General features: G+C 41.0%; 1 protein-coding gene across 2 annotated transcripts in view; it reads left to right on the forward strand.

Moving 5' to 3' along the window:
- DNAAF9 (dynein axonemal assembly factor 9) overlaps positions 1-22,387 on the forward strand; it is a 128,559-nt gene that overhangs the window by 96,460 nt on the left and 9,712 nt on the right. For both annotated transcript variants that reach the window (XM_082744534.1, XM_082744535.1), the window contains exons 29-31: positions 8,733-8,770; positions 16,478-16,613; positions 18,957-19,043. In XM_082744534.1, the coding sequence (XP_082600660.1) occupies positions 8,733-8,770; positions 16,478-16,613; positions 18,957-19,043 (261 nt within the window). The remainder of the gene's footprint in view (positions 1-8,732; positions 8,771-16,477; positions 16,614-18,956; positions 19,044-22,387) is intronic.

Genomic DNA, 22,387 nt, shown 5'->3' on the forward strand with positions numbered 1-22,387 from the left:
AATGAGTGAATTTTATGATATATGTAAGTTATACCTCAATAAAGCTGTTAAATAGAAAAGATCAGGGGGACTAAAGAGTTTAGCTAGCAGAAGCAGATGGAAAATGAACTGCTAGAGCCCTAGAAAGAAAACAGACAATAATAAAACCATTATACCATTGAAAATCTCAATCAAAGTACTGAGAAGTAGAATAGACCCTGTAAAAATTTAAGTCTGTCAGAGAACCTCAAGCTTGAGAAAATAACAAAATGAAGAGAAAAATAGGGGCGCCTGGGTGGCTCAATGGGTTAAGCATCTGCCTTCAGCTTAGGTCATGATCTCAGGGTCCTGGGATGGAGCTCCGCATTGGGCTTTCTGCTCAGCAGGGAGCCTGCTTCTCCTGTCTCTCTGCCTGCTGCTCTGCCTACTTATGATCTCTCTCTCTCTCTCTCTCTCAAATAAATAAATAAATAAAAGCCTTTGAAAAAGAAAAATAGACAAAGAAATGAAGATCATTAGAGGAAAGAGAGGGAGTGTAGAATACAGACTTAGATTTTGTGGGTGCAGAAACCATTTCTGTTTAATGCTTATGAAATATCGTTGAATAATGGGTGTGCCAACATTTGACGAATTGAAAGTCCTTAAGAGAATTTAAATAAATAAGTGAGAAGTATATAAAAGTACTGAAGATGAGCATATAATCTATTTAAGTATAGAAATAAGGCTATGTTGTATGAATTAGGGCTGTGGATTATAAAAATATAAGTAACAAAATCATGGGTGTTAGAACTATGAGTATACTAATTTCTTCATTTTTTTTCATACTGAGAGATCAAAAGTATTAAGTCAGTAACTCAGAGTTACTGATTTATTCACTTTTTAGAAATCATTGAGGTATTTCCAAATTTACCTTTGAACTCCTTCCAGAAAGTAATTTACTATAGGGGTTTTACTAATGCTCTGTTGGAAAACTAATGATTAGTCCCTGCACATGGGCTATGGGCTATTATATTCCATGTGCAAGAGGTCCACGTGAAATAGAGTAAGAGAATTGTGGCACCCATGATCAAGGATGGAAAGATATTAAATAAAGTTAAACCCATTCCGTTAAAAAAAATTAAATTAAATGGCCAGTGTTAAAGCCCATAAATTTTTTTAAAAAAGCAAAATTTTTTACATGGCCAGCTGTGGAAAATTTAAAATATGGCCACAGCCCTTTCCATCAACAGTTGAAGAGTTGAATCTACTTACACTTTGAATTTGGGTTTGGGCACGTGACTTGCTTTGCTCATTGGGACATCAAGAACCAAGTAATAAGCAGAGGCTTTTAAAGAATTTACACATTGGGGCTTGCACTCTCTTGCCTCTGAGAGCTGAGACCACCATATGAAGAAGCCTGGGCTAGGTTGATAGAGGGTGAGAGATCACGTGGAGAGATGGGCCTAGCCATCCATCTCCCCAGCTGAGCTACCCCAAGCCAAAACAACTGCCCATCTAATCCACAGAATTATGAGGAATAAATACATCATTGTTATTTCAAGCCAATTTAGTTTTGGGCTGGTTTATTACATAGCAACAGTGTAGGGAAATTGGTACATTCGTATAGTATTGATAGAAATATAAAGTGATATAATGTATTTAAGAACAAATTTGGCCATTCCTTCCATTGCTAGAATTTTGTAGAGTTGTATTTGTACAAATGTTCAAAAGATATATATGTGTAGGGGAGTTTGTTTCAGACAGAATTCTTCATTCTAAACAGTAGAGTCTATTCTGGTATGTTTTTATGGAAAGGGATTTACTATAAGGACATTATAGCTTGCCAGGTCTCCGGGGTGGCCAGGCTGTATTGGCTAGGCAGCCAGGAGCAATGCTCAATCCTCTCAGGGCTTCCTTCCCCAGAAAATGGGGTCTGCTTACCATACATCCTCTCACTCACCTTGCTCACTGCCAGTGGGAGTCTTACAGTAATCTGGTTGGTAGAACATAGGTCGCATGCATGCACCAGACTGCAAGAAAGACTGGAAAAGTAGTTTTGTGCTATTTACAAAAGAGATGGACTTCCTAAGTTCAAGCCTAGGAAAGTTGTTTAGAAGTCCTGAACAGGCTGAAATATGACAGATATGCTATGCAATGTTCAAAACAACACCATTTATAATACCAGGGCACCTGGCTGGCTTAGTAGAGCATGTGACTCCTGATCTTGGGGTTGCGAGTTCAAGCCCACATTGGGTATAAAGGTTACTTAAAAAAATTAAAATATTGGGGCACCTGGGTGGCTCAGTGGGTTAATAAGCCCTTGCCCTCGGCTCAGGTCATGATCACAGGGTTCTGGGATCAAGCCTCTGCTCAGTGGGGACTCTGGCCCACCCCACACCGCTGCCTGCCTCTCTGCCTACTTGTGATCTCTGTCTGTCAAATAAATAGTCTTATAAAAAATTTTTTTTTAATCTTTATTTAAAAAAAAAAAACACTGTTTAGGCATGCCTGGGTATCTCAGTTGGTTAAGTGTGCAACTTTTGATTTTGGCTTAGGTCATGATCTCCAGGGTTGTGAGATCGAACGCATCAGACTTCACACTCAGCATGGAGTCTGCTGGTCCCTCTCCCTCTGCTCCTCCCTTTACCTCTCTCTTAAATAAATAAATAAGTAAAATCTAAAAACAAAAAAAAACAAAAAAAACAACTGTTTATTATATTGAACTGGAAATAATCCAAATGTTCATTAGTAAGACTTAGACTGGTTAAATTTGGAGATAGTCATATAATGGAATACTATGCAAGCATTTTTTTAAAAATGAAGTAGATGTCTATGTACTAACACATAACATCCACAATATTTTGTGAGGTGAGAAAAGTAAATTGCCAAAACAGTATGTATTTTTAAAATGTTTATTTGTATCTGTATAGAAACTAAGAGGACACATACCAGACTGCTAATAGTGGTTCCTTCTGGGAGATGGCCACTTCCTTGGAGACAAGTTCTGGATAGTGAGGAAACCATTTGAGATTTTTGTAGTATGCATGTGTGCTGCTTGTTTAAAAAAAAAAAAAAAAAAAAAAAAATATATATATATATATATATATATATATATATATATATAAACAATTTTATTGAAGTATAATTCACATATCATAAAATTTACTCTTGTGAACTATACAGTTCAGGGGCTCAGTTGGTTAAGCAGCCAGCTCTTGATCTCAGGGTCATGAGCTCAAGCCCCACAACTTGCCCCACATCCATCTCCATGCTGAGTGTGGAGCCTGCTTAAGATTCTCTCTCTCTCCCTCTGTGCCTCCCCCATCTCCACTCATGCTCTCTCTGTCTGAAAAACAAAGAAAACATATACCATTTAGTCAGTCCCCATTTCTTTCTCCACCCTACCCCTGGCAACTGTGAGTCTACTTTCTGTGGATTTGCTTATTCCGGACATTTCATATAAATGTAATCATGTAACATGCAGCCCTTTGTATCTGGCTTCTTTTACTTAGCAAAATGTTTTCACGGTTCATGGTTTTTTTTTTTTTTTAAGATTTTATTTATTTATTTGACAGAGATCACAAGTAGGCAGAAAGACAGGCAGAGAGAGGGGAGGAACCAGACTCCCTGCTGAGCAGAGAGCCTGATGCAGGGCTCGATCCCAGGACCCTGGGATCATGACCTGAGCAGAAGGCAGATGCTTAACCCACTGAGCCAACCAGGTGCCCCTCAAGGTCCATGTTTTAGCATGTGTGAGTAACTTCATTCCTTTTAATAGCCAAATAATATTCCATTGTATGAATATACCACATCTTATTTATTCATTTTGGGGCTACTACAAATAATGCTGCTAGAAGCATTTGTGTACAAGATTTCATGTGGTCAGGGCGCCTGGGTGGCTCAGTGGGTTAAAGCCTCTACTTTCGGCTCAGGTTATGATCCCAGGGCTCTCTGCTTGGCAGGAAGCCTGCTTCCTTTCCTCTCTCTCTCCCTGCCTCTCTGCCTACTTATGATCTCTCTCTGTCAAATAAATAAATAAAATCTTTAAAAAAGAGAGATTTCATGTGGTCATGTTTTTATTCTCTTGGATATTTACCTAGGAGTAGAATTGCTGGGTCATAATGGTAATTGTACATTGAACCTTTAGGAACTGTTATCTAAACCCACTACAGCATTTACTTTCCCACCACAGTGTATGAGGGTTCCAGTTTCTCCACATCCTCACCAATACTTGTTGTTTTCTGTCTGTATTGTGTAGAGTGGTAGCTCCTTATGGTTTTACTTTGCATTTCCCTAATACTAATGATACTTAGCATCTTTTCATTGCTTATTGGCTACTTTTTTTTTTATGGTAGAAAAGTCTATTAAATCATTTGCCCATTTTCAAATCGGGCTGTCTTTTTTTTTTTTTTTTTTTTTTAAGTAATCTCTATACCCAACATGGGGCTTGAACTCATGACCCCAAGATCAATTGTTACATGCTCTGAACAGCATGTAACAACTGAACCAGCCATGCACTTTGGGTTGTTTCTTTTTGAGTTACAAGAGTGCTTCATATATTCTGAATCGAAGTCCTTCATAAGGTAATTTGATTTGCAAAAATTCTCTCCCATGGATTATCTTTTTACTTTCTAGATGGTATCCTCTAGATCACAAAAGTTTTCTATTTTAATGAAGTCCAGTTTATTTTTTCTTTCATTGCTTGTGCTTATGGTGTTATATCTAAGAAAGCATTGCTGAATCCAAGGTCACAAAGATTTATCCCAGTGTTTTCTTCTAAGCGTTTTATAGTTTTAACTCTTGGATTTCGACCTATCTTCCATCTTGAAATAATTTTTACATGCAGCATGAAGTAGGGGTTCAGCTTCATTATTTCAACATGTTGACGATATCCAGCTGTCCCAGCACCATTTCTTGAAAAGACTTTTCCGTTGAATTGTCTTGGCACTCTTGTCAAAAACCAACTGACTATAAATGTGAAGGCTTATTTTTCTGGGCTCTCAGTTATATTCCACTGATAGACATGTCTGTCTTTATGCCAGTACCATGTTGTTCTGATTATTGTAGCTTTGTGGTAAGTTGTGAAATTGAGAAGTGAGAGTCCTTCAACTTTGTTCTTTTTCAAGATCGTTTTGACTGTTCTGAGTTCCTTGCATTTCCATGTAAATTTAAGGATCAGCTTGTGAATTTGCAAGAAAAGACAACTGAGATTTTGGTAGGGATTGCAGTGAATTTATAGATCTGAGAAGTATTGCCGTCTTAAAAATACTGTCTTACAATCCATCTTTCCATTTATTTAGGTCTTAAATTTCTTTCAGCAATGTTTTATAGTTTTCAGTGTACAAGTCTTATGGTTCCTTTGTTTAATTTATTCCTAACTATTTTGTTCTTCGTGATGTTATTGTAAATGGAATTGTTTTCTAAATACCATTTTTGGATCGTTCATTGCTAGTGTATGGACATGCAATTGATTTTTGTATATTGATTTTATATCGTATGTTCTTGGCTGAACATATTAGTTCTGTTAGTGTTTTGTGTGTACTGTTTAGGATATTCTATATACAAAAGCGTGTCATGAGTACACAGAGATAGTGTTACTTTTTTCTTTCCAATCTGGATGCCTTTTATTTGTTTTTTGGCCTCATTCCCCTGACTAGAACCTCCAATATAATGAGTAGAAGTAGCAAGAGCAGACATACTGTCTTGTGCCTCATCTGAAAAGGAAAGCATCTAGTTTTTAACCATTAAGTATGGTGTTAGCTGTGGGCTTTATATTCCTTTTATAACAGGAAAAGATTTTTTGAGACTCTAAAACTTAATTCAGTTTTTGGGGGTTTTTTTGTAAAGTGTCTACCTTAGCAAAAATAAAATTTACATCATTGCTTCCAGACCATGGTTAAAACAGAAACAAAAACAGGTAGGAGCACAGTAGGATGTCTTTTTCCATTCTGTGAGGTGGGGGTTTGTGTGGCTTCTTTAATTTAAGGGTGGGCTCAGTTTGGATTCGGGGTGGGTCTTTGTGAGATTGGTCTGGTGTCTTTATTCTAGTGGATTTCATTCAGTGAGTATCTGTTGGGTCTGCTGTGTGCCAGGGACCATTCTGATAATTGAGGGGGCCCCAAAGAACTAGTCATCCCAGATCTATGCTCATGTGGTAGCTACAGTTTTATAGATATGCATGTAGGAATTGTGGGGCCTATGTTTTGGGGGCAGATTGGAGTAGTATTTACTAGAATTTTATATAAATCAGGTAATTGGTTGGTGCACTACGTAATGGAGGATATCATACTATGTGAGACTTACAATCACGGTCATTTCTGTTGAAGAGCTGGTCAATAACCTGTATATACATTGTATATATATTTTAATGAACTTGTCTTCTCTGTTTAAGAGTCCCGTGCCAGGCATTCTTCAAAAATACTACAATTAAAAAAAACAAAACAAAACAAAACTACAGTTTAGTAAGGAGGATTATATGTAGAGAGGAAAAGCAAAGAGCCAACACTTATTTGGGGCTATTTGTCTTGCACTGTGATACTTACCCCTCTTAATCCTCAATATACCCCTTTAAGGTAGGCATCACTACCATGTTTTACCATGAGGAGCTGATGCTCAGAAAAGTTAAGTAGTTTTCCAAATGCAACACTAGTGACATGTGTCCAGTTAATCATGATTGAGGTAAGAAGTGCCATAACAAAAGATTTGATGCAATATTATAAGAATTATAAAGAAGTAATGATAACTCCTAGTTGGATTAGGAAAGAAAGCCAACATGAATTTGAAGGACAGAGATGCCAAAGATGCCAAAATATGAGAAATTGCATTCCATTTGTAGAGAGTCATCAATATGCGCAGTTCTGTGTAGCAGTCAGAGGTTTGAAGCGTAAGCTTCCAGCCTGTGATTGGATAAGAGGCCTTGAGAGAGAACGTTGCTTGTCTTGTTGAAGACATCTGTAGTGTGAATTGCTGAGTACTGCTGTGAGGAAGCATGCAGGATGCTGAGAGGGGCCTTTAAGGGCATATACTCTTAAGTCACAGGCACTGATGGGGACAAGCACTTTCTAAGAATGTATTTGCTATGTGTCAGGCCAGTCAGACTGAGTGCAGTGAAGTCCTTGAGTTCTGTTCTTGGGAGACTCCAGTGTAGAATACATGTCTCTTACTTGTTCCAGGGCTCTTGATCTTGCTCAGAGCACATGGGGATTTCTCTGTCGAATTCCTCAGAAAGTATGAGGGACTCAGGCAAGACAACTACATCAGCAGTCCAAAGTGGTATTCATCCAGCTCACTTACCCACCAAATTTGGTTCCAGATGGTATTTTCAGAAAGCAAATAGAAGGATGAAAACTTGCTACCACAAAGGAGATTGCAGGAGAGAAATTCCCCCGTGGTGATTTGAACATCAATACTATCTGCACCTAGACCAGCAACAATTCAGAAGTGTGGCTTCAGCAAGCATCTCATTTGTAGAGAAAGAAAACATGGGAGCTCTGTGGTGCTAAACAGACCTGGGTCCTTATGTAAGCCCTCCCACTTCTTAGCTTCGTGTGAGGCCTTGGGCAAAGTGCTTAGACTGCTTAGCTATCATAAACCCACCCACTCTTCGCAGCTTGTAAGTATCTGAGGCATGGAGTAGACATGAGGACAGAACAAGACCGAGCATGAAAACCGCTCGCACAGTACCCCGCCCAGAGGAAGAACTTGGTAAAAGGCATTTATTCTCATTCATATTAGCTGTCTTTCCTGAGAAGGGTACTATGATGCTTCAGGAGTTTAAAAGCACTGGAGAGTGTGAGTTTTTCTCTGAAAAGTTTTTCTTAGTTAATTAACTCACACTTTGAATCAGTCACTCTCACCTGCTTCATCTGTGATCCAATTAGTTTCCTGCTATCCTTTCACCATTAGAGCTCAGAGTGAGGTGGAAGGGGAACTGGGAATCTAGCATGCACATAAAGAGAGGCATGGTAACTTTAGTACCGAAGACCTTTGGCAGAGTTAAGGGAATATAATATTTCTCATTTTCCCTTGAAACTTCCCCTTTATAGTCAGGACAGTGTCTCTTAAAAAAAAAAAAAAAAAAAAAACTTTCTTTTCTGTTTCCTATAGAGTTTAGGCCTGTATCCCATCTTCAACATTACATCAAGAGTTGGCCACATAAGGCTACTTCTGTGAGGTCCTGGCTTAGAGAGCTTTGGTTCAAATCTATGAAAAATGATTTTTTTAATAAAGATTTTATTTATTTATTAGAGAGAGAACACAGCAGGGGGAGAGGCAGGGAGAGAAGGAGAAGCAGACTCCTCGCTGAGCTAGGAGCCCAATTCTAGGATCAATTCTAGGATCCTGGGATTATGAGCTGAGCCAAAGGCAGACACTTAACCATCTGAGATACCAGGCACCCCGAAAACCAATTCTTTTTTTTTTTTTTTTTTTTTTTTTGGTATTTATTTATTTGCCAGAGAGAGAGAGAGAGAGAGCAAGCGAGCACAGGCAGGCAGAGTGGCAGCGGAGGCAGAGGGAGAAGCAGGCTCCCTGCCGAGCAAGGAGCCCAGTCTGGGACTCGATCTCAGGACGCTGGGATCATAACCTGAGCAGAAGGGAGCCACTTAACCGACTGAGCCACCCAGGCGTCTCTGAAAACCAATTCTTGATGCTTAGTACTGCCTACCACTTGTCCCTTTGAATAAGTCAGCTTGGATACATTTTTGTGGAAAATAATAAATAACAATTCTGACATTAATGGTTTTTAAATATTTCTTTCTTTTTTTTCCCTCTAGATTTCTCTTTCCTAAATGTCTTGACCAGTGTTCACAAGGTAAGCAGTATGTTTTACTTCCTACTTCTGCATGCCTTTCAAATTCTGTTTAGATGCAACAGACTTTTCTTCATACTCCTTCCTCCCATTCAAAAGTCTGAAACAAACAAAATTCATCCGGGGAAATCTTTGATGTCTTTTTCTTTCTTTCTTTCTTTCTTTTTTTTTAAGATTTTATTTATTTATTTGACAGAAAGAGAATGAGGGGAAACACAACTAGGGGGAAAGGGAGAGGGAACACAGAGGGGAGAGGGAGAAGCAGACTCCCCATGGATCAGGGAGCCTGATGTGGGGCTTGATCCTGGGATCATGACCTGAGCCACCCAGGCACCCTGACATCTTTTTCTTTTATCATATTTGATAGGCAGATTTCTTCCTGAGTTTCTCTCTTAAGATGTTAAGCTGTCATGACAATAGCTTTCCTGAGCGGAGCTTAAGTCCATCTTAATATCAGTGGATTGAAAAGGTACTAGGTATTCCTAGCCTTTGGATCAACAAGATTTTGATGCATTTCTCTCCCATCAGTGCACAGTATAGTCCAGTAGGACCTTCTCCTTTAATACCCTCCTATATGCACTGGAATTTTCCACACCTCCTTGGTAGCATTTAGAAAATTCCACCCATCCAGTAGGTTACATTTGACCTTGCATTGTCCTCCGTTCTGGTAACCCTGGAAGCAGCACTTTTTAGTCATATTAACTATGGTGCCTAGAGACCCAGAATAAATTCTGAATTTCCTGCAGTGATGATAAAATGCTCATTGTTGTCAGAAGACCTGGGGTCTGAGCTTCCTGAGCCAGCCCAGCAAGAAGAAATCAGACAGAAGAAAATAACTTGGTGTCCCCAGCACAGTTTTACCCTGCTGATCCCATTGCCAGTCCGCAGGGAGCGGAGACAACTGAGTATACCAGAGCTATTGTCTTGGGAAACAGCTGAACTGGGTGCTGTGCAGGGCAGGGGCCAGGTAACTGGAGGGAGGAATGTGTGTGTTGGACTGACACACCAGGGAGTCTCAAGTCTAACTTTTAGAGGCCTTTGTTGCTTTCCAGGCACTGTACCTCAGAAGCAGAGTGGGATAGAGGTGGCTGGGTCCACTCACAGTATCCAGTCCAGGTAGATGAAGATTTTATGGAGGTTGGGTCTGTGAAATGTGGAACATCTAGGATCACTCTCTGGTCCTTGAATATATGTTTGCAAGTCATGGTCAAAGCCAAGGGTATGGGTTATAGTCACCCCCTGTCCACCACATGATTATTGCCATCCTAATGCACCTTGGCTCCTTGGCACTTTCTACCTCCGTGCTCCTTTGTTTTTTTGCACACAAAGCATAGCTGGTCAGACTCCCCTGGCTGAGAGCCTTGGGAGGTGCTCTCTCTTCATTGTCCATGAACCTGGGCCAGTATTACAGGAGGAAAGCCCATTTAGGCCAAGACAGACTGGATTCTCTCTGGCACTTGGCAAACAGATTTCATTAACACTACTTCCTTACTTAGTGTTCAAAGGCAACTTGTGTCAGATTCTGTGCATATGTACAGATAAGGATGTGATCAGATGTGGGCAGATGACCTTGGAGCCAGAGATAATGTTTTTCTGAACTCCAAAGGACTTATAGAGTAACAGTATCTTAGTAATTATCTTCCTCTTGCATCTTGGCCCAAAGGACCCTATGAACTGGTCTGACCTGGCTCACCACGGGCATGGGCTATCCGGGGAGGGAGGAAATAAAAGGCAAGTATTTCTTTTATCCTCAGAGATTTGGTGGCTAGCCTGGCAATGGGATCTGCCACCAGTAGACAAACACTTCATGTCCCGAGGGAGCATATTGCCTCCCTTTGCTCCTGTTCATGGGTCAAGCTCCCTGATTCATTGCTTTTACACAAAGGATTGTTTTACAATGAGAAAAGGACTATATCACAGCCCCAAGATGATGTGTGTTACAGAAATCCAAGGATTAAGAAATAATCTCAAGAGTTTAAACAGCAAACAAGACTCAGTATAATGCTGATTGGAGAGAAGAACAAAGACTTTTTACTACCATGTCCTGCCTTTGGTATCTATAGGTAGATAAAACAAACTTTGCTTTCTCCTGGGCTTCTGAAAGCCTTTAGCCCAGACTGGGACAGTCAGACTTTAGAGGTTGTTTCCCCAGTCGGGGGAATGGGCAGGCCAGCTCTCCACTCACTCACATCCCAGACTGGTAGGACTGTGGCCAAATGTGGGTATCCATTCTTTGACACAGAGCATAAGGAAGCTCCTGGTCCAAGCAAGATGAAACCACCCACAGTGGCCTCTTCACCCTGTGCTCCAGATTACTGCTATACCTGCCTCCCAGCTGGCATTTCCTCTTGGCAGGTGGTAGTTTGCATAGCTGGCCTAAGGAATGCTGAGGATAATCCTTTTGCTTGTTTCCCTATAAACCAAAGCCCCTTTTCTGTGTCCAATTCATGACCTAGTATCCCAACCCCCGCAGGGTTTATTTACATGATATTCATGAGGCAGACAGGACTTTGGGCAAGGTGTCCATCAGAGATCCAGAACCCAGCCTTTTCCTGAATAGGCCAGATCTATGCTTGTGACCCTGGCACACAGCACTTAGGTTGCCACTTTTGCACTAGTCTGATTCTCCAGTTTCTTTTGCCCAAGAAGATACTAAACAGAGTCCTAGGGCCTTTATTATAGGTCTTCATTCAGCTTTCGCTGACTCCTCACTGCGAGATCCATCACAGCCGTTCTTGTCTTCTACTCCTGGAAATCTCATGGAACTCTTGCAGGATCCAGCTCCCATGTTTGCCACCTCTGGAATGTGCTGAGCCTTCTAGAACTCTGCTTTGCCACATTCTGGGCCTGACCTCCTGACCTTGCCTCACTGTGTTTCCAGAGGCCCCAGTCCGGCCCAAGTGCAGCTATAGGACATGAATTATAATTAAGAGAAGCCTGGAAATGCACAGACTAAGCAGGGACCTAGCAAGGATACTGGTAGTCTGAACTAGACAACGGTAGCAAGAACTGATAATGGATCATGTGTCCAGGAGCTGTTTAGCCCTGACCAGGCCTAGAGGAGAACTTGGGTGCCTCCACAGCCCACATCTGGGGTACTGGGCAGCCTTTCACTGAGTGACAGGAGGAGGCAGAGCTGCACTCACCCCTTGGATGTCAAGGAAGGCTGTTGAGGAAACTCACCCTTGAATCCTGAGAGGTCTCTCAAGCTCTGTGCAGAGGCCTCAGGTCACCTTACTAGCTGAGCACTAACAGACACCTGAGAATAGGACCTATATCTCAGAACCAAGGAACTGATACATCCCCAAACTGTCCAAAAACACTTAGGAAGGAGGTTCTGTGCTCAGCAGGTGAGTTGCAAGTCCTAGTGTCTGTGGTCCCAGTCACATGGTGTAACCTTCGTATGTATCCTTTTCCCATAGTAACATGTGACCATTAACATGAAGCTCCTAATCCCTGCTCCCTGGTCATGAATTGAATGCATCCAGACAATTTGCGAGGTTAGATTCAGTCTTTTTAGCATTTTTGGAACATTTTTTTCCATTAGTATAAGTGGTGAAAGGAAGGAAGTATCATTTACTTCTGCCTCAGACTAGAGGCAGGAGCCAAGGATTCTGAAAGTTGCCTTCCATCTAGTGATGGCCATTCATCTAAACCATGAACTAGGCAGCCTTTACTGGTGGAGTCACATGACCTAGCTTCCTGCTGATGCCACAGCCACCCTTGTCTGTCTGAGAAATGGCTCAGTCCAGGCCCCTCAATGTCCATGTAAAGGTCTCATTCTTAGGCTGTTGCTCCACTGACAATGAGGTGATGGTAATGGCAGTGGCCATAAGTTGTATTTAATGAGCTCTTACTATCTGTAGGCCCTGTGATAAATATTTAGTGATAACCTGTAGGTTTGTGTTACTGTTCCCATCTAACAGAGGAAGAAATTTGGCTCAGAGAGAAGGATGAGCAATTGCCCCTGATATCATTCATTAGTAATTAGTAGAGCCCCACATTTAAACTAATGGTCTGCCTGGCTCTAAAACCCATGCTTTAGTTTTTACATTATGTTATCCTTTTATATATATGAAGAAGGTAAATAAGACTGTGAGTCCTGTATTTTAAATACCACCTGTGTTATTCTTTGGAGCTTTTATAATTTAGAGAAGGGGAGAGAACAGGATTGCATGAGGGAAGGATTGAGATGGTAAGGTAATAGAGAAGATTTTAATGAAAAAGAAAGCTTTACCAAAATTAAAAAGTTAAAGAGCTTAAGTCAAAAAAAAAAAAAAAAAAAAAAAAAAAAAAAAAAACCAAGGTTCAGAACCATATACACACTTTGACTTGTGGATGCACAACTTATCCTTGAAGAAGATCTGAGAATCTGATAATGGCAATTGCCTCCAGGGAGGGAAAGTAGGTGGCTGAGGAGGGAGGGATTTATTTCCCCTATGAATCCTTCTTTGCATTGTTTGTGTTTTGCCCTCAAAAACTAAATACAGCTGGGGTGCCTGGGTGGCTCAGTTGGTTAAGCAACTGCCTTTGGCTCATGTCACGGTCCCTGAGTCCCAGGATCAAGTCCCGCATCAGGCTCCCAACTCCATGGGGGGTCTGCTTCTCCCTCTGACCTTCTCACTTCTCATGCTCTCTCTCACTGTCTCTCTCTCAAATAAATAAATAAAATCTTAAAAAAAAAAAAAGAAAACTAAATACAGCTGATTTTTTTTTCAAACTAAACACTCAGCTGAATTAAATAGTATTCATACAGAGTCCTCTATACTAAATATTCATTATTCAGGATCCTACAATTACAAGGTTACTTAGGACAGCTGAAGTCTCTCTATGATTCAGAAATAATCACCTATGGGGCGCCTGGGTGGCTCAGTGGGTTAAAGCCTCTGCCTTCGGCTCTGGTCATGATCCCAGAGTCCTTGGATCGAACCGCACATCGGGCTCTCTGCTCAGTGGGGAGCCTGCTTCCTTCTCTCTCTGCCTCCTTGTGATCTCTGTCAAATACATAAATAAAAAAAAAAATCTTAGGAAAAAAAAAAAGAAAGAATCACCTATGAACTGATCATTTATAAAAGCTAGCCTCTACTACTAAAAATATTTTAATCTTAGATATAGAAATGATAACACCCACAAGAATTCTGTTATAAAATAGAATATAAATGTTGAAAATCTTAAAAACCTATAAATGAGGTTCTATTTAACAAAGAATTGGGAGGCAGCAGGAGATTCTCTACATCTTCCAAAGTGAGACATTAATAAAGTTTAGAGCTGTAAAATCAAGTTATAAAGAGTAAGTTATACTCTTAGTATACAGTTAGTTTTAAAGATATACACGGGAGAGACTAAAATTACTTACTCTTGACCAACCAGAATGTGATGGCGAAGTAGGAAGAACACTTCAAAATATGCCAGTTTCCCCATCTGTCATATAGAAAAGCCAATAGGCATTGTCTAAAAGTGATATTATAAGAAATAGTGATTTAGATCTACCAAACAGCTATAAGGGTCGGGGGTGGCGAGGGGGTGCCTGGATGGCTGAATCAGTTAAGTGACTGATTCTTGATTTTGGCTCAGGTCCTGATTTCAGGGTAATGAGATCCAGCCCAGCTTCAGGCTCTGCACTCAGCCCAGAGTCTCCTTAAGACACACACACACACTCTCTCTCTCTCTCTCTCTCTCTGGGTTACTCATTTGGTTAAGCAGCCAACTGTAGGTTTCAGTTCAGGTCAGGATCTCACTGTCCTGGGATTGAGCCACCCACTGGGCTCTACACTCAACAAGGAATCTGCTTCAGGATTCTCTCTCCCTCTGCTTCTCCAGCTACTCTCTTTCTCTTGTGCATGCACCCTCTCTCTTCAATGAATAACTAAATCTTTTTAAAAAAAATTCTCCTTCCCTCTGCCCCACCTCCTGTGCTCACTCACTCACACTCTCTAAGATAAATAAATACATATTTTCTTTAAAAATTAGAAAAAGAACAAATTTTTTAATCTTTTTTTTTTAAGATTTTATGTATGTATTTGACAGAGAGAGGGAGAGAGAAAGAGCACAAGCCGGAGGAGCAGGAGAGGGAGAAGCAGGCTCCTCACTGAGCAGGCAACCCGATGCAGAGCTTGATCCCAGGACCTTGGGATCATGACCTGAGCTGAAGGCAGACACTTAACCAATTGAGCCACCCAGGCACCCCAAGCACAAGAGATTTTTTAAAAAATAGTTTATATTTAAAAAGATTGAGGGACGCCTGGGTGGCTCAGTTGGTTGGACAACTGCCTTTGGCTCAGGTCATGATCCCGGAGTTCCGGGATCGAGTCCCACATTGGGCTCCCGGCTCCATGGGGAGTCTGCTTCTCCCTCTGACCTTCTCCTCACTCAAGCTCTCTCTCACTGTCTCTCTCTCAAATAAATAAAATCTTAAAAAAAAAATAAAAATAAATAAACAGATTGAATCTGTAAAAGAGATCTAGCTGCTGGTATGTTAAAGTGAAATCACGGGGTTACAGTTAACAAAATCCAGACTGACAGAAATTTACAGGGTACAGCTTTTCAGCAAATAAATTACAAAGAAATGAGGAGACACTGCAGATTGAAAGAGAATTATGAGATACATCAAAGAAAAATTGTGTGGATTTTGGTTCCTAGTTTGAAATATTTGAGAAAACATTCGTGAGACAGAGAACATAGACTATATTTCTTATATTGAAGAATTTATTGTTAATTATTCTTTTTTTAAGGATCCATATCTTATGGAGATAGATGCTGACATATTTTTGGATGAAATAATAGGATGTCTGTTATTGACTTCAAAATCACCCAGGGGAAAGGGAAAAAGGCTGGCATATGATATGGAAGAAATGCAGTTAGCCAAGTGTTGTTAATTCTTTAAGGGTGATGGGCACATGGGAGGTTATTGTACTACTTTTAAAGTTTTTGCATATGTTTGAAATTTTTACAGTATTAATAAGTGAATAAAAATGGTTGAATAACAAAAATGCAAGTGATCTTATGGTGGAAATGGTGTATACGCTCTGATCGTAACTATCTCAAAACAGGAATGAGTATGGAGGAGGTATTGTATTTATTCTGGTGTGGTAGGATGTGAAAACTTCCCTGATTTCCAAATTCTCTGTAGCATAGATTTTCCTTATATATTTTCATGAAAGCTTGGGAGGGATTGTTACCTACTCCACAACCCCTCATTGCCTGCACTACTCTTCCTTACTGTATGACTATGTGAATATCTGTGTTATCACTTATCTTAGACTTGTAGGTCCGTGTGAGTGACTCCTTGCCTGTGCACTCACTCTTTGAGAATCTAATGGTGAGTGCCTGACATACGGTTAGTGCTTGGTAAGTGTCTGTGGTCTAAACTGGTGACGCTGTCTGGCACAAGTTCCAGAAGAGGTTAAGGACAAGGGATGTGGAAAGGGCGCTTTGATGAAGAAGCTCCAAGGAGAGCTTTTACCTGGAGAGCAGAATTGAGAAAGTAGAGGAGGTTAAGAAGGGAGGCAGCTACAGGCCTGAGGCCATTCACTCCAAGGAGTGGCAGTGACAGACAGCTCGGGAGGAGGTGTTGGGGGTCAGAGGTATCCTGGTAACATAAGAGGGCTCCTGGAAGGGATGACTAGGGAGGGAGCAAAGGCTCACACTGTGTGGGCTTTCAGCCCCGATCAGGACTCTGAAGGCTGAACGATTCTTGGTTTTATTCCCCAGGCCTGGTGAGTAACATCGTGTTCACCAGTCACACCACGGAGCAGAGGCACCCTCTCCTTGTCCAGCTGCAGAGTCTCATCAGGGCTGCCAATCCTATTGCAGCTTTCATTCTTGCAGAAAATGGGATTGTTACCAGGTAACCTTACCAAGTTTACTTCACCCAGTAGGACCAGCCACTTCCTCAGATGCAGCACTCTGACTGTGGCCCACAGGATCTTTCTCTTGCACATTTATAAAAATGTGCTTTTGATGGTCTGTAAAAATCAGCAAGAGGACCCCATGTGTCAGTATCTTGTATGTTTTGAGATGTTTGTTTTGTTTAAGATTTTTTAAAAGATTTTACTTATTGAGAGAGAGAGAGCACGAGCAGAGGGAGAGAGAGAATCCCAAGCCAACTCCATGCTGACTGTGGAGCCTGACATAGGGCTATCTCATGACCATGAGACCATAACCTGATCTGAAATCAAGAGTTAGAGGCTTAACTGACTGAGCCACCCAGCTGCCCCAAGATTTTATTTTTAAGTATCCTCTGCACCCAAGATGGGGCTCAGACTTAACAACCCTGAGATCAAGAGTTGCATGCTCTACCAACAGAGCCAGCCAGGTGCCTCAAGATATTTTCTGTAGATGCATCACATTTTCATGCATTAAAGGATGAAGTCAAGACTCTATCAATATTCCTGTGTTAAGATGTGAAAGAAATGGCATAGAGAACATAGAGAAATGACTTTTTTACTTCATGGACTTGGGTCCAAATTTTAAACTAGAAAATAGAGAATTGATGACTTTGTGTGTATGGACCTGTATGAAGAGAAAACTTCTGGTCATACAGCACATTTATTTGCTCTACAAAGATATACCAAAATGTATATGCTTTTTATATAATTTTCACTTTGAGCAATGTAAATATTTTACATATTCAGAAATTAACAAAGAGGGATAAAACTAAATAAAACAAAAAAGTGAACCATCTCTATATCAAAGTAATAACAACCACACACACAGCAGTTAATTTAAGTAACTTTTAAACATAATCCTCTGTCAGAGCCCTGATTCAAACAACATCATTGTTAGATAAAAAAGATGATCAATAAGAAGTGGGAAAATTGAAGAAAAACCCTGTGAATGGTGGATTTGAATTGTGGGTGTCAGCATAAATTTATTATTTCAAGAAAATGTTTATTTCCTAGCTCTTCCCATGGAAAGGGACCAGAAATACTAATACCACAGTAGAATAAACACTCTCACCTCTAGATCCTGGTTTCTACATACCCGTCCCCAGTACAAGGTATCAGGACTCCTTGGAGAATTGGCTGATTGCAGGTCTAGGGCAGGGAAAGTACAGGTGAGCCTAGTACATTTTGTGCTAAAAAAGCAAGGAGGGGGTACTCAAAGATTAGTAGAGATTGGTCAAAAGGATACCAGAGCCAGCTCAAAAGCTCCCACTAGACAAATTTGGGACAACTTGAGCATAAGAGAAAAACAAATGTAACAACAAATTATATATAACACATGGAATAAAAATGAGTCCATGGTGATACTAAAAAAATGAGGAGGGGCAGGACAGTAAAGCTCTCTTTACACTAATAAATAAGGATTTATTGAACTAGTTATTTTATAACTGTTAGTATAATATAATAATTGATTTAGGCAAGAATCATCAGTGGATACTAAGAGCTAGGTGACAGATTGTTAATGAAAAGGACATTAACTGGTCACAAAGTATCACTCCATGGCCTACTTATTGCTTATGATGAGGGGAAAGTACCTTCACAGTAGAGAGATCTAGTAGACATGACATCGACCAAATGATTAAACTTAGACCAGTAAGTGGACAAACTGACATCATGTGCCTCCTTCGTATGATACCTGGGAAAGGACACATCACCTGGGTATTAATCTTACCAATAATGTCTAACTGAATCTAATCATAAGGAAACAACCAGACAGATCCACATTGTAGTAGGACACAGGACAGCTGGCATGTACTCTTTAAAAATGTCAACTCTGTAAAAAAAATTTTGGAAGAATTACTCTACATTAAAGGAAAATAAAGATTATAAACTCAGTAAGCAGTGCTTGATTGGATCCTGGGTCCCCTCTCTGGCAAAACAGGGAAAACTTGAAAATGGATTAGATCAGTACTCCTCCAACTCTAATGTGCTATAGATCTCTTAGGGATCTTCTGATTCGGCAGGTGGAGTGGGGCCAGGGATTTTGTGTTTCTGATGAGCTTCTAGATGATACCGGCACTGCTGGTCCACAGTATTAAGTTCCTTGGGTATAATAATAGTATTGTTCTAAAAGAGAATGTCCTTGTTCTTAGGAGAGGGAGGCATACTGAAGGATTTAGGTGTGCAGTAACAGAAAAAAGAAATGCATATGTGCTTGTGCATCTGTGGGGGTGGGTAGGAAGCAAACTGGGCAGGTTAAGATTGATCATCCTAATTAACCTGGGTTTTTCTGTATGCTTTCAAAGGAATGAAGACATTGAGCTGATTCTCTCAGAAAATAGTTTTTCGAGTCCTCAGATGCTACGGTCACGATACTTAATGTACCCTGGCTGGCAAGTATCATCATTGAAAAGTAGCTAAGATTTCTTTGTAAATGCAATGATGTATTCATTTACAGAAAAAGGAAGAAAGAAAGGAGAGAAGGAAGGGAGGAAGAAAAAAGAAATTTCAGGTGTTCTGCAAGGGTGACAGTGGCAGCTGGATGGCCTGCCATGTCCCAGCAGCTGCTGGTCTTGCTAGGAGCCCAGTGCTCCATACATCTTGGGCTCCAACTTGGGAGCCTTGCTGGATGTTGAGACTTAGGGAGTGGCCCTGTAGGCACCAAGCACACCATGTTCTTTGTTTCTTCTAGCCTCTATTGAGGGTGAGGTGGCTGGCATGGATCCAAGTAGTTACAGCCTTCCCAGATGAGAGTTGCTCCTGAGAATACAGTCAGTCCTCTGGGTGGGGGGGGGTCCCACCTGAAAGGTAGGTTCCCTGCTGTTGTGGCCCAGGGGATGTTTATTCTCTCCTGGCAGCCTCACAACATGTGAACCTCTCCTCCAAAAGGGAGTGGAGGAGGAAAGACAGTGCCAAGGGCACTGTAGTCGTATTAGTGCCAGCATCACTTGAGCACCCACTTTGTGCTTCACATTGTTCTAAGCTCTCCAGGACAGTAGCCACCAGCCGTATTTGGCTATTTAATAAAATGTAAATTAATAAAAACTAAGTAAAATTGGTCTCTCAGTCATACAAGCTACACTCCAAGTGCTCATTAGTTACCTGTGGCCAGCAGCTACCACATTGGACAGTGCAGATCCAGAACATTTCCATCATTACAGAAAGTTCTATTGGACAGTGCTACCTGAAGAGCTCTACCTGTTTTGTGTTACCTCATTAATCCTCAACCCAAGCCTGCAAGGTAGACTCCATTATTTCCCTCCTTTTTAAGGATAATGTAAGTGAGGCAGCAAGGAGTTAAATGTTGTTTCAAATTCATACGGCTAATAAGTGAAAGAGCTGCATATCTAACCCAGCTCATGTGGCTCCAGAGCCTGTATGCTCAGCTGCCGTGCTGCGCGTGTTCCTGTATAGAATGGATAACTGTTTCCGAGGTTCAAGGGAAGACAATTACCAAAGCTTGGCCAGAAGTATTCTCCTGTTGATTTGGATTATCTTTGTTTTCCTTACTCATTCATTTCCCCAGACACCTTTCTATGTCCTCCACACCACTCCTTATGTCACCAGTATTTTATACCAGCAAAGAACTGATTTGTACTATGCTGATAAAACAAACAAGTCCAATATGTGAAACTGAAGATTTTTAGGCATATTCTAGAAGGAACCTCTGAGTTAGATCATACTTGCTTAAACCATAGGTGAGTGGATCATCCCTTACGCCTGAACGAGAAAGTTATATCTTAGCTAAAAAGAAATGGTAGAGCTTCTGGGTTAAACCTTCCTCTCCCGTGACTGGGGCTACCTCTGGGCCTGGTGCGGAGATTCCTGCTGTCTCCACCTAGTGCCTAGGGAAGCACCCATTCTGTAGTCCATGGTGACTCATTCTGGTCACTGTGCACATGAACTTAGCTCAGGGCACAGATCCTGGAGGCAGAATGATCCTAGAGAGAGCCAGGTATAAAGTGTTCATTAGAAGACTCTGTGAATCTAAAGTCTGAAGCCTTCTCTTTACCAGGAAGATCAGCTCTTGTAGAGAATCGGAGTTGGAGGGGCCTTACAATCACCCTTTGGCTCCTCTCCCTTCTGAGTTCCTTCCTAGGAATCAGATATTTTCATCTTTTAACAAGATGGCAGCCATCAGACTCCTACTCATCCCTATATATTTTCCCCCCTTCCTCACTGAGTCAGGGCCCACTCAGAGTGAATAGGGTTTAGCTCTAGATGTGCTTGCTCTGTGCTCTGCATATTCTCAACCATTCCCCTCCCACAACCCTCTCTGTGCTCCTCTACCCCACCCCACCCCCTTTTCCTCTGGTAGAAGGCTTGTTTCTAGTCTAGCAGGAAACCTTCACTCTTTTCTTGGCCCCTCCCAATTTCCCTAAGGATTCAGGCTCTAAACAAAGAAGCCAGAGTGGCCAGTGGTCTTCCATATCTTGGGAGAGGGCAGGAAGAATTTATCAGTACTGCAAAAATGTTATACCAGCACCTTACTTTAAAGAAAGCATAATGAGGGGTGCCTGGGTGGCTCAGTGGGTTAAGCCGCTGCCTTCGGCTCAGGTCATGATCTCAGGGTCCTGGGATCGAGTCCCGCATCGGGCTCTCTGCTCAGCGGGGAGCCTGCTTCCTCCTCTCTGTCTCTCTCTCTCTGCCTGCCTCTCTGCCTACTTGTGATCTGTCTGTCAAATAAAATTAATAAAATCTTAAAAAAAAATAAAAATAAAGCATAATGAGTAAGATACTTTCAACAATACATGTGATATAAAATTCAAATCTGTAGAGCTATTTTAAAGCAAAGGAAATTAATAAAATATAATAGACTGGAAGAAAATGTGTGCATCATATGTGGCAAAGGGTTAATATAATATTTGAGAAGCTTTACGCAGTCCATATAGATGTGGACAGTTCACTTTTTTTGAAGATTTTATTTATTTATTTTAGAGTATATGACAGTTGGGGGGACAGAGAGAGGGAGAGGGAATCTAAGGCAGACTCCATGCTGAGCACGGAGCCTGGGCAGGGCTTGATCCCATGACCCTGAGATCATGACCTGAGCTGAAATCATGAGTTGGACACTTAACTGACAGAGGCACCCAGGCGCCCGGCACAATTCACTTAAAAGCAAGTATAAATGGCAGCCATGGTAACAGAATTCCACTTTAATAATATTCAGAAATGTAAAATGATGCCTCACTGTTGTTTGGCTTGGCATCTATTACACTTAACCAAAAATATCTGTAAGAACCATTGTTGGGGGAAATTGTTGTGAAACTGAAACACTCTTCTGCTGCTGGGAGTGGTGTAAACTATTACCCCTGAGATGGTTATATCCTTTCCTGGATTGATTCTGTCATGGGGTTTCATCTCAAGGAAATAATTCAAGAGAAGGAATGACAATTCCATAATTTTGGCAGCTGGGTGATGGGGGTTCATTGCACTGTCTATCTTCACATGTGTTTGAAATTTTCCATAATAAAAACTTTAATTTTTTAGATACTCTGAATATGGCATGTGTTTTTAAAAAAAAAATTTTTTTTAAGCAATCTCTACACCCAGCGTGGGGCTTGAGCTCACAACCCCAAGATCAAGAGTCACATGTTCCACCAATTGAGCCAGCCCCGCGCCCCTGAACATGGGATCTTCTTCTTTCTTTTTTTTAAAATTTTTTCCCCACCTAAGTCACAGACCACTTTCTTTCTTTCTTTTTTAAGATCTTATCTATTTATTTGACAGACAGAGA

The sequence above is a fragment of the Mustela nivalis genome, assembly GCF_964662115.1.
Source record: "Mustela nivalis genome assembly, chromosome: 8".
In the NCBI taxonomy this organism is placed as follows: domain Eukaryota; kingdom Metazoa; phylum Chordata; class Mammalia; order Carnivora; family Mustelidae; genus Mustela; species Mustela nivalis.